Here is a 12,639-nt window from a genome sequence, read left to right on the forward strand (position 1 = left end):
ATTTTTTTTGAACCGAAAATACATTTACTTCTGTGAGTGAAGGAAATTTCTGTTTTCTTGAAGTTCTTGTTTCAGTATTTCCCGTTTCATTCCTTTCTTCTATTTTAATAAAGTAAATTTGAACTCTTGCTGATTGTTCTAAAAATCTTCGTCTCTGACAAATCAGAAACAAAAAGTACCGTAACCCGACGACGGCTGGCCAATTTGAATTTGAAAAAATGTCTTCGTCATTTCTGTCGACAAAGGGCACTTTTTTCTCATTACTTTCTATTAGCACATTAAGTAATACTTTCTCTTTTTGTCTCCTCTTGTCCCCCTACTAGGGACTTCTATTTCAATTTGTCTTATTTTCAGAAAATGAACAGTTCTTTCAAACGTTATCTTAACACTTTCTATTGTGTCACTTTGTTCTCTTCTCGCACTTTTCTTGACTTCTCGATACACCAACATCCTCGGTGAAAACAACACTTTTGCGGACGCTCAAACGGAAGAATTGATCAACGGAACAATCTTCTCTTACTGCGAATCCGTAAGTCATTTTTTAGGTCTTTTCAGTTGTGGAATTCTTTATTTATCAGGAATTGAAACAATTTGGAGCAACCGTCGGTGATGTCTTTCACACGTGATCCGAACGAAACATTTGATAAAATCTATTCCGGCTTGGAACGTTGCTGCTCTAGTTTGAAACACGTCGTCAGAGCCTCTGAGACTTTGAAAGATATGGGACAGAAATATTGGAAATCATTTATTGATGTGGGTTCATTTCTTATTATACATCTCCAAATCATCTTAATTGTTCGAGAACCACGGAGAGCCGGACCACAAAGATTGCGATACGTCTCTCTTCCGCTTCAAGTGAATCCGATTCTCATAGAAACCCTCAAAGCTATGGATCATCTCCGATGTTTTTGTTTTAATTTTCTTGTCTGTTTCTAGGTATTTTTCAAAATCTGCCGTCTCAGTGATCTGATTCGAAATTTTGTTTCTAAATTTCTCCTTTTTCTTCATAATTTTTTTTCTGGAATTTTCGCTCCTATTTCCATTCTCATATTTTTGGATAAATGTGTTTTATTCATGATTCGAGAAAAAAGTTCGTATCAAATTTCTGGGTCATTTCTGTAGTAAAACTATAGAAAGTCAAGATGCCCAAATCTTTCCGAGATTCTCTCTGTTACCGTACTCCGTCGACAGATGTTTTCCACTTCGAGAACATATGCAGTGCCATGTGTACTTGTACTCGACGAAATAGTCTATGATTTTTTTTTCCATAAATGTCGCTCTGTACTATTTTCAACCACTGCACCTGTTGCTTCGTACCAGTCTCCGGTTCCCTGTCAACACGACCGATGATCTGGGTGGTATATGTGGAGATGGATGATAATAGTAATTACAACTCACTGTCAATTTAACTCGGTTGTCTACAGAAGTCACAGGGCTTGGAACCATTGTGTATAATTATAAGAATAGGATTAAGCAAGAAGTAGATGACGTACTTAGCTTCACTGGTTAGCTAAGTTGTAGAGTTAAAAATAATCTTTCCTGAAAAATGAAATACAATGCGTAACACAAGTATAAGGCCACCCCTGAAATTTAGTTTATTGACTCAGCGGAAATTTTTTAGTTAAAACTGATAGCGGAATCGGATTTCTCATCCAAAAATACCTCTAGATATAGATTTTTGTGACATGACCTCTAAAACTAGAATGATGACGTGGCCAAATGTGAAAATAGCGCAATTTCAAGCGTAACATAAGCATAAGGCCACCCCCAGAATTGAGCAAAAAACGTCGAAAAATAGCAAAGTTGTGATCTGAAATTGTATTTTAATAGTGTATAATTGTGTTACGCACTGTTTACTGTAGATATACTGTAGATTTCAAAATGTCATCTTCAAACCAATTCTACTGTCTGCAGCTAAATATTATTGGTTGTTTGAATGACATGTTTTCAATACCCCCACTTCTTCGGTACCGTGCTCCTTCAACATCTGCACATTTATGTTTTTTACCAATGAAATCGTATGCAACCTCGCACCCATTGGATGTCTCTCTAGATCTCTATCTATTTTAGTTTCTCTCATTTGCACCTGTTATTCAGTACCAGCCTCAGGCTCCGCCTAATCTCAATCGATGAGATGTATATAAACGACCTCAAATGGTGTTGAAATCATTTTTGCTTTCTGTTTCCTGTGATTTTTCAGCGAAACCAGTGGTTTTCGAATGTTTTCAATTCGACAAAATCGGCGCTAACCTCTCTTTTCTTAGTTTTTCTCTTCAAAAACCCTTAAAAACAAATATTTTTCCTTCAGATGATTCAGGCTAACCAAAAATCGCTCATTTTCATAATTCTCTTTGTTGCTGTCGCTGTCATTATCTCTGTCTTCCTCGTCGTTCCCCTCTCTTCTAGTCTTGAGAAACATATAAAGCAACGATCCGAATGCTCATCCCTGGCTTCGGCAGTTGATTCCGTACGTTTTTTTCCGGAAAATGTGTGGACACCTAAATAGAACTGATTCATATTTTTGTAGTACGCAAGAGTACTTTTCGGAAAACTATTAGTTTCTTGACCTTGGAATAAAAGAAGAGGAGCCCAGAATTGGAGAATCTTTAGAATTATTCACAGAAAATCTCATTCTCAAATTTCAGCGTCTCGAGAACTTCAAAAAAGTGTTCGATAAACTTGACATTCCCTCACACAAGCAATATCTGTACAACACATGCGAACTTCTTACTGACTACTACATTGCCCTGCAATCATGCAACAACATCAACAAGGAGCAACTTAAGGAGAAGACTCAAACTTTGAACGAATGTTGTTATAGTCGTAAATACCAATATGCATCGAAGGAAAAAAGGATCAATCTGGAAAAGGTTAATTGTTAAGCATTTATGAATTTTGACTGATTAAAACTATTACAGGAAAGAATGGAAGTACCGAGAAAATGTGTCTGGGATGCTGAAAAATAGCCACATGTTCTCTGATCAGTTCGTTTCTTCAATCTCATCTTCAATAGCTTAACGTGTTTTTTTATTGTTTCAAAGCACATCGCTCTTCTGTTTTCATATCCATTAACAATCCAATTTTCCCCGTGTTCTCAAGACTGTCCTGTTATAAATCTACTAAGTTCAAACTAGTTCTGACACGCCTACTCTGAAGCTATCTTCTTTTCAATTCGTTTTTAAAGATTATAATATTGGAAACCATTCTGTTTAAAAAAAAATTTCAATATACTGTTGCATTGCCAGCTTCTTTATCAATAAAATTAATTTCATAATTAAATTTAAGATCGAGAACACTCAACTGAATTGTGAGTTTGGCAATCAATGATGTCAACTGTTGACCTCTAAAGCCGAAAGCATGCCGGTTGAGCTTCCAACTGAACAGTTGTCTTTCACTGCTCTTTGAAAGAATGTCTCGGCAGATAGATTTCTTCAAACAAGAATTTTTTCCATCGGAGCTATATTCATAGTCAGTGCCCATGGAGCAAGCTTGGCAGCTGGGAATTGCTCATTGGCTGATAGTTACCTTGGAGTTTCGTGTGGATTGGTGAGTGAGAAGTTTTCCTGAACAGACAAGGATATAATTTTTTGCCTGTACATGCCTGAGTATTTTTTCGAAGCCAGTCTTTTGTTATAAGAAAGCAGAATATGTTTCCAGCGCACCATCGAGTTTGGAGAGAAACTTAAGCATCTTGATTTTGACGAAAATGATGAAGTGAAAGAATTTAAAAGATCGTATGATGCTCTTAACGACTGCACTCGTACTCTTGGTCACTTTGAAGCAATGCAAGATGAAGAGACGAAGAAAGCGTTTGCCTCATATATTTATAGTCTAAGAATGTAACAATTTATTTTCAGCATCTTCTTTCTTTGAATGACGGCATCAAGAAATACGATTTCAAGGGAATCGTTTAACGATTGTCCTACTTTTTTCCTGGATTCAGAATGATCAGAAACCATTGCAGTTATCATAACACTCTTATTAAAAGGGCAAAATTTTTCCCAAATAAAATAAATGTTTTTTTTTCAGTTGTCAATGATTGTACCGAATTGGAAAAGCAAAGACACCTCTGAAATCGCATCCGTAAATTCTCTCTCCAAATTCTTTTGCTCTCTGAAATCATCAGAAACTGTTTAATGAAAATTCATGAATCCTATAAACCTTTTTAAAGCGTTTCCAGGCGTCGATAGTACAGTACTCAACAATTTCGTGTCGGACACAATCCATTGGACCGAAATAGTTCTTACAAACATCTCGAGTATCAAAATTCTCCAAAATCCGTCCATCAACATCAATTCCCATAAATGGATCCCATGAGTAATAGCACTCCGAGTTATGTGATTCCAATGTTTTTGCACACTTCACAAATGAATCAGTTAGAGCAAAAATTGTATCTCGGTATGCTGCAACACGATTTCCCATCTTGATGTCACGATTTGTTTGACATGGAAGATCGTGAAAGCACTTCTGAAAACACAGTAGATTTCAAAACTATTCGTGGAAATATGCTTCTTACTATAATTTCCTCAGAGGTTGCGTTGAAGTGGTTCATGGCGAATGGATTGTCAAAGTAGTGTTCATGAAACTTTCTGAAGAATCCAGTTGTTTTCTGGAAATTTATTATTTTTGGTCCACTGATTGAAAAGAAGATTCCTTCGGGAAGTGGAGTCATAATTATTCAGTAACGCATCACATAAGGGAACTGATCATTAAGGGAAGACCTGTGAAAAAACGACGAGTCACAATTTTTAGATCTAGACTACAGTTATCACTTGGTAAGTTTCCTCTATCTATAATTTCCTTTTTAATTCTAAAATTTTAAGTGTATATTGTAACATTTCCACTAGTACCTTTCATCCAAACCTCATCCACAGCTTTTGGGACCAAGAACAAAAAACACAGCTACCTGAAATGGCAATTAAGAGAGGACGGACATTGTTCACTTTTTTTCAACAAACAATTGTTCATTAACGATAAATACTTAGACACTAGAGAACCTTGAGATAAATAGACCGTTATACTAATGAACATTGTTAGTATCAGACCCACGAACTGGATATTTGGTATTTTGATATTGGTTCCTTCGAACAACTAGGCTGAAGGAACGGTTTGTTAACTACAAACCAATAATAAATGAATCAAACCATCTAGGGCTCAAAGAAATCAATCCGGAATTAAGAAAAATTTATATGCTTCTTCTAGCCATCATGTTTCATAGATGCTCACCGATAAACAGTATGTAGAAAGGTTTTTCTGCCATCTGGTGCACTGCGGATCTTCAGCGAATAGCGATCCAGAAATGGTTAATAACATAATAACAGTTAAAATAGTTGGTGACGTCATGTTTTTCGATATTTTAGCTCAAAAATTGACTAGAATCGAATTCTAGCAGAATGACTTTTCCATCAAAATGTCCGCTTATTTTAAACCAGACTCTTGCGTCAATTGAGGGGAACAGTTGTGAAAATGTGATTTACGGAGAAGACCAACAGATGGAAAAAAGCACATAACAAGAAAAAACAAGCGAAAATAGAACAGAAGGTTCCAGGGAAAACTCTGCAGAAGAAGAAAAGGTTAAAGATATCTCACTTTCTTCTGTTGATCCGTGCTGAAATTCTGGGGATTCCCGGTTGAGCTTTGAGCTATAAAAGAGATAGAGTATGGTAACGCTGGAGAGATTTTACAGAAAGACGGATTCTTTGGATCTCTGAAAATAAATGACAATTGAAGATACGGGTTCATGATGAGATGAAAATTGAACCCATTGGAGTAAGATTAAAGATGAACAGGTGGTGTTTTTCAAAATAAGTTCTATCTGAAAAAGATAACAGCACATCTGTCGGTGTCTCCGTCTGGAAAGTGCCTGCCAAAGTTCAACTGGAAAAAATTATAGCTACGTTTTATTGAATAAATAAATCCATATAATCGAGGAAAAAAAATTATAACTTTCTATATCGGTCCAAGTCACATTGTGGATCTGCGATAGTCATTAGATTTATCATACTCTGAAACAGATTCGTTTCATTTTGAACACTTTCACTCGAAAACTTACATCTCTGAATCCAATCCACTCCTCTTTCGAACACTTCTTCTCAATTCCATCTTTTGCACAGTTCTTGTCGCCGAGCATGTTATCGCAAGACGTTTTTGGTTTACATTTCTCTCTCATGCTTTCAGTTTTCTTTGCACAATCTTCAAATCCTTCCAGTATGAATTCTAAACTTTCACATGCCAATTTCAGCTTTGTTGACTTCTCGGTAGCTTCAAGACTTTGATGATTTATTGTCGTATAACAAGTTTGAAGATCTACACAATACTTTTGAAGTTTTTTGAGGTCGTTTCTATCAAACAGTTGCATATTAGCGATGTCAGTAGCTAATAGTATTTCTTTCTGAAAAATTCAAAATATTCTGAAGCCAGGTTGTTTTTGAAACTTACATAAAGACATCTATTATGTTCACGAAACGTCCGGAAGTCACTCGATCTTCTGGAAGGTCTGCCTCCTCCAATAACTGTTGTAATTGATAGAGAACACAGAATAGCGAGCAATTGTAGAGAGGTCATTATGAGAAGAGAAATGGAAACGTGTGCATTTTCATCTCACCTTCTTTTTTATACCCGGAGAAAAAGAAACGGATGCTTGGCAAATTAACAAGAATTAAGGGAGGAAGAGACGGTTGTTTATTTGATACATACATCATGACGGTCAGCGATACGTGTTTGTTAACACTAAATTCCAACAGAAAGTCAACAGAAAAAATTGGATTGTGCAAGGAAAAGTATGCGGTATGAGAGAAAAGTGGATTGTTTCCAAGAAGTTAAAAAAGGTAGGATTAGAAATAACTTTTTTATCTTTAAAGACGGCATTTTTATTTCCATTCTACTCCCAGAGCCAAATAGCAGATCAATCAATCGCGTTGTTTTCTTGGAAGAGTTGCAATAAAATCCTCAACAGTCTTCACTGGAAGGTTTTTCAACATCAGGTTTGCCACTTTCATGCCTCGTTGTTGAACTGGTTTCATTAAACTTGGAAAATGATCGAAAGCGGGAAGTTGAAAATAGAGAGAGTCCATCTCTCGATTCACTTTAGCCACGTGGGTTGCCACCTATAATTGGAATCAGTTTCATAGACAGAAACAATTATATGGAAACTATTGATGGATACCTCAGTCTCTATAGGTTTGTATGGCTGTTCAATGTGGTTTGCCAATCTCTCCGTGCTCAAAATGGTTCTTGATCGGACGAGTGTTGCCGGCTCGGTTCCAATCAGATCTCTCACACTATTCAGCTGAAAAGGAAATTAATTGGAATTCGCAAAAATCTCAAGATGTTCCTTTTTACACCAAATTTCCCAAAAACTATAATTTTCAAACTCACATTCTCCTTGAATTCAGAAACATCTTTATCCATCTCTTCCAAAATTGCAATGAATGCATCTTGTTTTGCCGCTTGCTTCTCTTCAACCTTCATCTGATTGTTCACATCTACATACAATTTCAGCATCTTCTTCAGATTGTATCGGAATAGATTAACATTCCAATCGATGGTTTGATGATTGTGTTTGAGAACACGAATTCCTCTTTTCAACACAATTTCCATCGCTTCGATTATTTCTTCAATTGATTCGTCGTACGCCTCTTCAGCTTCTTCTCCTTTTTCGACAATTGCTTTATGTCTTAAAATATAAGTACGGAAACTTTTCTGTTATGCAAAGCAAATTTGAAAGTTATATGAAACTTACAATTGAGTTTCCGAGCGAAGAAACTTGATCATTTCGTCAACAATTTTGAATTGAACGTCGATAATTTTCGATTCTTGAACTGTCGTAGATGTGTCTGTTTCGATTTCAACATCCAATGTATCGTTGTCGTTTGGTTTCTTTCCTCCTAACTTTTTGCTCATTGTTTTCAGTTTTTCGAATGAATTAAAGAGCTCGGAATGATTAATTTTATATTGTTTTCTTGTCGTGGACATTTTTTGGTTCTTGGGAATTAGAGTTTGAAGGAATCACGTAAGAATATCACGCTGCTTTTTTTAGAACCCGCGAATTAATAAATGCTCAAAGTTTGAACATCCACATGCCAATGAATCGACTTTAGTACATAAAACCTCAAACAAACAGTAGACAAATACGGTAGCTTATCAATCAGATAGCTCTGTATTTCAGTAATCATTATGGTAATGTAAAATTTATTTTTAAAGCTTTACATTCAATTAATCAAGTTCCTACAAATCTTTGTATTGATCGAAGTTGCAATGAGAAAATCTCGATTTGTGGAAATTAATCATCACCTGAAATTTTTAAGTTTTGAAAAGTATACATAATTACGACTAACTTCTTTGAACCGAATCCATTCCTCAACTCCGCAGTTCTCCGAAATCTTTAGTTTTCCACAATTGTTCTCACCGAAGATAGTCTCACATGTGTTACCAAACTGACAGTAGCCTTCAACAGTATCTATTTTCTTCTTACATTCCGAAAAATCAGTGCTCAGATACAATAAACCGGCGCAAATAGATTTCGTATCATTCGCCAACTTCACATACTCCATGTCATCTTTTCGACATTTCAAAGAAGCATAACAGTCTTGAAGTGAGTTGCAAGCCTGTCGCAACTTTTGAACTCTTGTAGGTTCTGCGTGGAACACAGCCAGCATCACGACGTCTTTTGCAAAGGAGAATTGCTTCTGAATCAAAAGGATGACACTTTATTAAATTAGTTTTTAACTTACAAAAAGACATTTCAAATCCTCACGCGCTAGTTGAAATGCCCCACAGTTTTGTGAACTCTCTTCTTCCAAGACACCATAGACAGACTCAAAAATAAAAGAAGCTAGAATGAGGCTACCCGAAAATCTCATTTTGAATCGAGTACAACAAAATCTTCTCCATTTTTATACAGAGAAAAAACGGACGTTGAGCAATTTGAAAAATGAGCAAGTGGGCGTTTATTTGATAGATAAGTTTTGGTCAGTGATAGCGATTTGTCAACACAATACACCTACATGGATTGTCAATAAAAAACTTAATTGAGTGTAGTTTAAACAAAAAAAAACTAATTTTTATGTCTGTTAGTAATAAAATTTAGTTGGAATGTTTAAATAACTTTCTGGCATATTGTGTTAACTTTATTACAAGATGAATCATTCGTTAAGAAGATGAACTCCAAATTAAAGGTAGTAGAATTGATCAGCTTTGCATTTCGGGGACTTCACTTTCACCAGTCTCATCATGTTCTGAAATTGTTGTTTCAATTTTTCGAGTTATTCTTTTCAATTTACATCTTTAAATCCAATCCACTCGTTCTCTCCGCAGTTTTCCAAAATTAACTTTCTTGCACAGTTGTTTTTCCCGAATATGTTGTTACAAGAATCTCCGAATCTGCATGTTGAATCCAATCTTTCGACTTTTCTATAACATTCCGAAAAATCTTTTTGCAGATGCAGCAAACTGCTACAGTAGGTCTTCATCCTGTTAGCAATCTCCACAGTATCCTTATCATTTTTCCGACATTCCATAGACTCGTAACAAGATTGGAGAAAGTCACAAGACTTTTGGATTCCTTGGAGTTTGTTTTCATTCTTCCAATCAATCTGTGGACTTTCTTTGTTGAAAGAGACCAATTTCTGTTAAAAAATAAACATGATTATGGGCAAGAAACGTATGAAAACTCACGAGTAAACATTTGAAATCTTCTCGTAGACTCAATATTCCACAGTTTGAGAACTTTCCAAAATCCACGCTAGTTCCAGTAGTGAATGCAAAGAAAATAGAAAGAGTAACAAGAGGAACTCGGAGATTAGTCATTTCTGGAGAAAGAAATCTGTTCCGAACAACTGGAGAGAAAGAATTTATAAATGTGCTAGCACAATAATTTGATATCACTTTATCAAATAAATATATGTGGGTGCCTGTTGATTTGATCTGCTATGTACAAAAAGAAAAACGGAAAAACAGGGAAAAACTCCTACAAATTGTCAACAAAAAGTTTTAAGTGGAGTTTGGTTTTGTCTGCATTCGATGAAATGGTAGGAAGAACATAACATTTAAGATTAAAAAGCGGGTTGAATGTCTCCTGATCATGTGGTTTGGTTCGTCATCTTGAGAAAAGCCTTTTGATGAAACTTTAATGCTTTTAGTGGTTGACTTTTCACTGAATCCATGCAGAGAGGTGGCTCAGATTGTTTGTTGTTCAAGTAGGTTGCTTAAAAACAGAACGGATCCGATGAACCATCGACTCAGATTCGTAAAAGACGAATATATTAAAAATTCTTCATCAAAATCGTTTATTAATTAATCTCTACCCTTTTCATCAATTTCAGCAACTTTCATTAAACTTCCTGGAAACAGAAGATCTCCTCGAATATTCTTCAACTCGATAGTCTCTGTTACAGATACTCTTCCAGTTTTGTAGACTTTCACATATCCTCGGAAAATTGGAACTGGCTCAGGGAACCCTTCTTTTTCATATCGAGCCAATTGTTCACTGAAAACAACTGTTGGTTTTAAAGATATGGATCAAATAGTTTAAATAGTTCTTACGTGCAAGTCAGGACAACATCTCTCGGAATGAAAGGGTCGACTTTACTGAAATTGATCACGTTACGGACGAAGGAAGAAGACAATTTATCAGTGGCCCTTTCAATAATCATTGTTACCTGGAATCTATGAATTTAGAATTTAGACAAGATGAAATGTTCACACACAATTCCATTTTTCTGAAATCCTTTACGAATGGCTGTCTGAGTTGTTTTAACATCTGAAATCTCAATGTCGTCAATTTTAAGAATGGCATCTCCAAGATAAAGAAAACGACGAGTAGTTGATCCCCAAGAATTGTCAGTGGATTCCACGTAAACCTGAAAAACAGTAAGAATTTCCTATTTTCGGATATCCAATTACCACGTCTCCATAAGATTTCACATTGATTCCAAGCTTACTACGTGGAAAATATATCAACACTACTTTGAAGTAGAGATATCCCCGATTCGGCTTGATTGAATCATCTTTTGGATCGGTTCGATCTGGTTTTTTGATAGAAGCGTTGGCAGGAACATTTCGATCTTCGATTCTTGTAACACTGATAATACGACGGATTGTCAATGATAAATAATGGGGTTTTTGGCTTTTGGCAAGTCTCCAAAATGCTTCCTGCATTTCTCTCTTACACGTCACAGTTGTCCCATTTATTTTAAGCAGAAGATCGCAATATTCCAGCGGAGGTGTCATGTCATTCGGAACTTTTGTGAGAAGCATGCCCTCTGTCACTTTGAAATCTTTATAGTTTGGAGTACCAGCTGCACAATCGACAATGTACGTCGTCTCCTGAATCATATCTTTCTTTATGATGTCTTCTGGAAACTTTCCAGCTCGGAACGCACGTCTCTTTTCGCGAGATAGATTTCTGAATGATTGTTATCTTCATGTCGTTTTCAATAAGTCGAAAACTCACAATGATTCTGCCGACATGATGTTTCAAATACAGTTAGTTGAGCGAGTGATTTTATAATATTCGAGTAAGACGAATTCAGGAATAAGTAAAAGTAAACTTGGCTAACTGGATAGATTCTTATCAGTTTTTCTTTTTTTAGATGTTGTTTAGATGTAACATTTTGATATGAAGATGTAACAAAATGATTAGACGTGTTTCTTTATTTTAAGAAGTTTTAGTAAAAATACATTGCATTTATTAAGTAGCATAACTATAAATGCTGGTATCTATCGAAGATACATAATGGATGGGCGGCAGTCAGTAGGACAATCATATCCTGAAACACAACTTGCAATACTTTCAAAATTTCAAATAGTAACTCACATCTCTATAATTGTTCCAAACTTCTTGTCCACATACTTCAACAATATCATTTTTCACGCAATCATTCGACCCGAAGATATTGAAACAAGAATAACCTGGAGCCGGCTGGTAACTTTGCCAACATTTTGAGTTTTTCATATTCACATTTTGAATACAATTCGAATATTTTGTGGGCATGAAGACCATTCTCTCACAATATGTTCTCATTTGTTTGATTTCAAGGGCATCGAACCCATTTGTTCCTCGTGGATTACAGTTTTGGAGATTCTCACATGTGTTTCTGAACTCTTGAACCTCATTCATGTTCTTCCAGTTCGTTGATCCAGCAACTTTCATCAATTCCATTTGGTTCTGGAAACAACACCATCAGAAATGTCGTGTTTAAAACATTCAAAAACTTACTGTTCTGCACTTTGTATCATCTCGACCCCATCCTCCCCACATCTGATTTCCAAAGAAACTGTTGTCATTCCAACCACTCCAACCATTATTTCTTGCACTTTGAGCAAAAATGACAAGTGATAAACTGATAGTTGTAAAGAAAAACATAGTCAATGAATAGAAAAAGTGGCTTACTTTTCAAAGTTTGTATTGCTTTTTATACTTCTCGTTTCTCGAAAAACTTATGAAATAATAAAAGAGTTTACTCATCGTTTAATGTGTATTGCGACTCTACTACTTATTTGCCAAAACGAAAAGTTGAAAAGAGCAAATAAAATATATAGTGCAAAGCCGAGAGTTTTATACAATCAAACTGACCTTTCTGGCACAAAACACGGAACAGTTAACTATTTTCTGTCTATCTATTTGAAAAACGTTTCATG

General features: G+C 35.7%; 8 protein-coding genes across 8 annotated transcripts; 1 reads left to right on the plus strand and 7 right to left on the minus strand.

Moving 5' to 3' along the window:
* Positions 1–609: 609 nt before the first annotated feature.
* Positions 610–3,843, plus strand: GCK72_018946 (uncharacterized protein; the record flags this gene model as incomplete). Its single annotated transcript, XM_003110482.2, has 4 exons — positions 610–753; positions 2,309–2,467; positions 2,646–2,870; positions 3,658–3,843. 4 exons carry the CDS (start codon positions 610–612, stop codon positions 3,841–3,843), a joined length of 714 nt encoding a protein of 237 aa, XP_003110530.2.
* Positions 3,844–4,032: 189 nt separating this feature from the next.
* Positions 4,033–5,343, minus strand: GCK72_018947 (uncharacterized protein; the record flags this gene model as incomplete). The annotated part of the gene is made up of 4 exons (XM_003110344.2): positions 4,033–4,113; positions 4,162–4,467; positions 4,517–4,609; positions 5,227–5,343. 4 exons carry the CDS (start codon positions 5,341–5,343, stop codon positions 4,033–4,035), a joined length of 597 nt encoding a protein of 198 aa, XP_003110392.2.
* Positions 5,344–5,939: 596 nt separating this feature from the next.
* GCK72_018948 (uncharacterized protein) lies at positions 5,940–6,564 on the minus strand (the record flags this gene model as incomplete). The annotated part of the gene is made up of 3 exons (XM_003110540.2): positions 5,940–6,005; positions 6,053–6,391; positions 6,439–6,564. 3 exons carry the CDS (start codon positions 6,562–6,564, stop codon positions 5,940–5,942), a joined length of 531 nt encoding a protein of 176 aa, XP_003110588.2.
* A 344-nt stretch (positions 6,565–6,908) lies between these two features.
* On the minus strand, positions 6,909–7,902 carry GCK72_018949 (uncharacterized protein; the record flags this gene model as incomplete). Its single annotated transcript, XM_003110639.2, has 4 exons — positions 6,909–7,106; positions 7,166–7,288; positions 7,378–7,675; positions 7,742–7,902. The coding sequence occupies 4 exons, from the start codon at positions 7,900–7,902 to the stop codon at positions 6,909–6,911; spliced, it is 780 nt and encodes a 259-aa protein (XP_003110687.2).
* A 324-nt stretch (positions 7,903–8,226) lies between these two features.
* On the minus strand, positions 8,227–8,861 carry GCK72_018950 (uncharacterized protein; the record flags this gene model as incomplete). Its single annotated transcript, XM_003110373.1, has 3 exons — positions 8,227–8,292; positions 8,337–8,687; positions 8,733–8,861. 3 exons carry the CDS (start codon positions 8,859–8,861, stop codon positions 8,227–8,229), a joined length of 546 nt encoding a protein of 181 aa, XP_003110421.1.
* A 309-nt stretch (positions 8,862–9,170) lies between these two features.
* Positions 9,171–9,807, minus strand: GCK72_018951 (uncharacterized protein; the record flags this gene model as incomplete). The annotated part of the gene is made up of 3 exons (XM_003110501.1): positions 9,171–9,236; positions 9,282–9,626; positions 9,676–9,807. 3 exons carry the CDS (start codon positions 9,805–9,807, stop codon positions 9,171–9,173), a joined length of 543 nt encoding a protein of 180 aa, XP_003110549.1.
* Positions 9,808–10,293: 486 nt separating this feature from the next.
* GCK72_018952 (uncharacterized protein) lies at positions 10,294–11,469 on the minus strand (the record flags this gene model as incomplete). Its single annotated transcript, XM_003110626.1, has 5 exons — positions 10,294–10,486; positions 10,543–10,658; positions 10,707–10,859; positions 10,903–11,404; positions 11,453–11,469. 5 exons carry the CDS (start codon positions 11,467–11,469, stop codon positions 10,294–10,296), a joined length of 981 nt encoding a protein of 326 aa, XP_003110674.1.
* Positions 11,470–11,702: 233 nt separating this feature from the next.
* Positions 11,703–12,259, minus strand: GCK72_018953 (uncharacterized protein; the record flags this gene model as incomplete). The annotated part of the gene is made up of 3 exons (XM_003110324.2): positions 11,703–11,768; positions 11,816–12,166; positions 12,218–12,259. The coding sequence occupies 3 exons, from the start codon at positions 12,257–12,259 to the stop codon at positions 11,703–11,705; spliced, it is 459 nt and encodes a 152-aa protein (XP_003110372.2).
* Between the last annotated feature and the right edge of the window lie 380 nt (positions 12,260–12,639).

Source organism: Caenorhabditis remanei, chromosome V, assembly GCF_010183535.1.
Source record: "Caenorhabditis remanei strain PX506 chromosome V, whole genome shotgun sequence".
Classification (NCBI taxonomy): domain Eukaryota; kingdom Metazoa; phylum Nematoda; class Chromadorea; order Rhabditida; family Rhabditidae; genus Caenorhabditis; species Caenorhabditis remanei.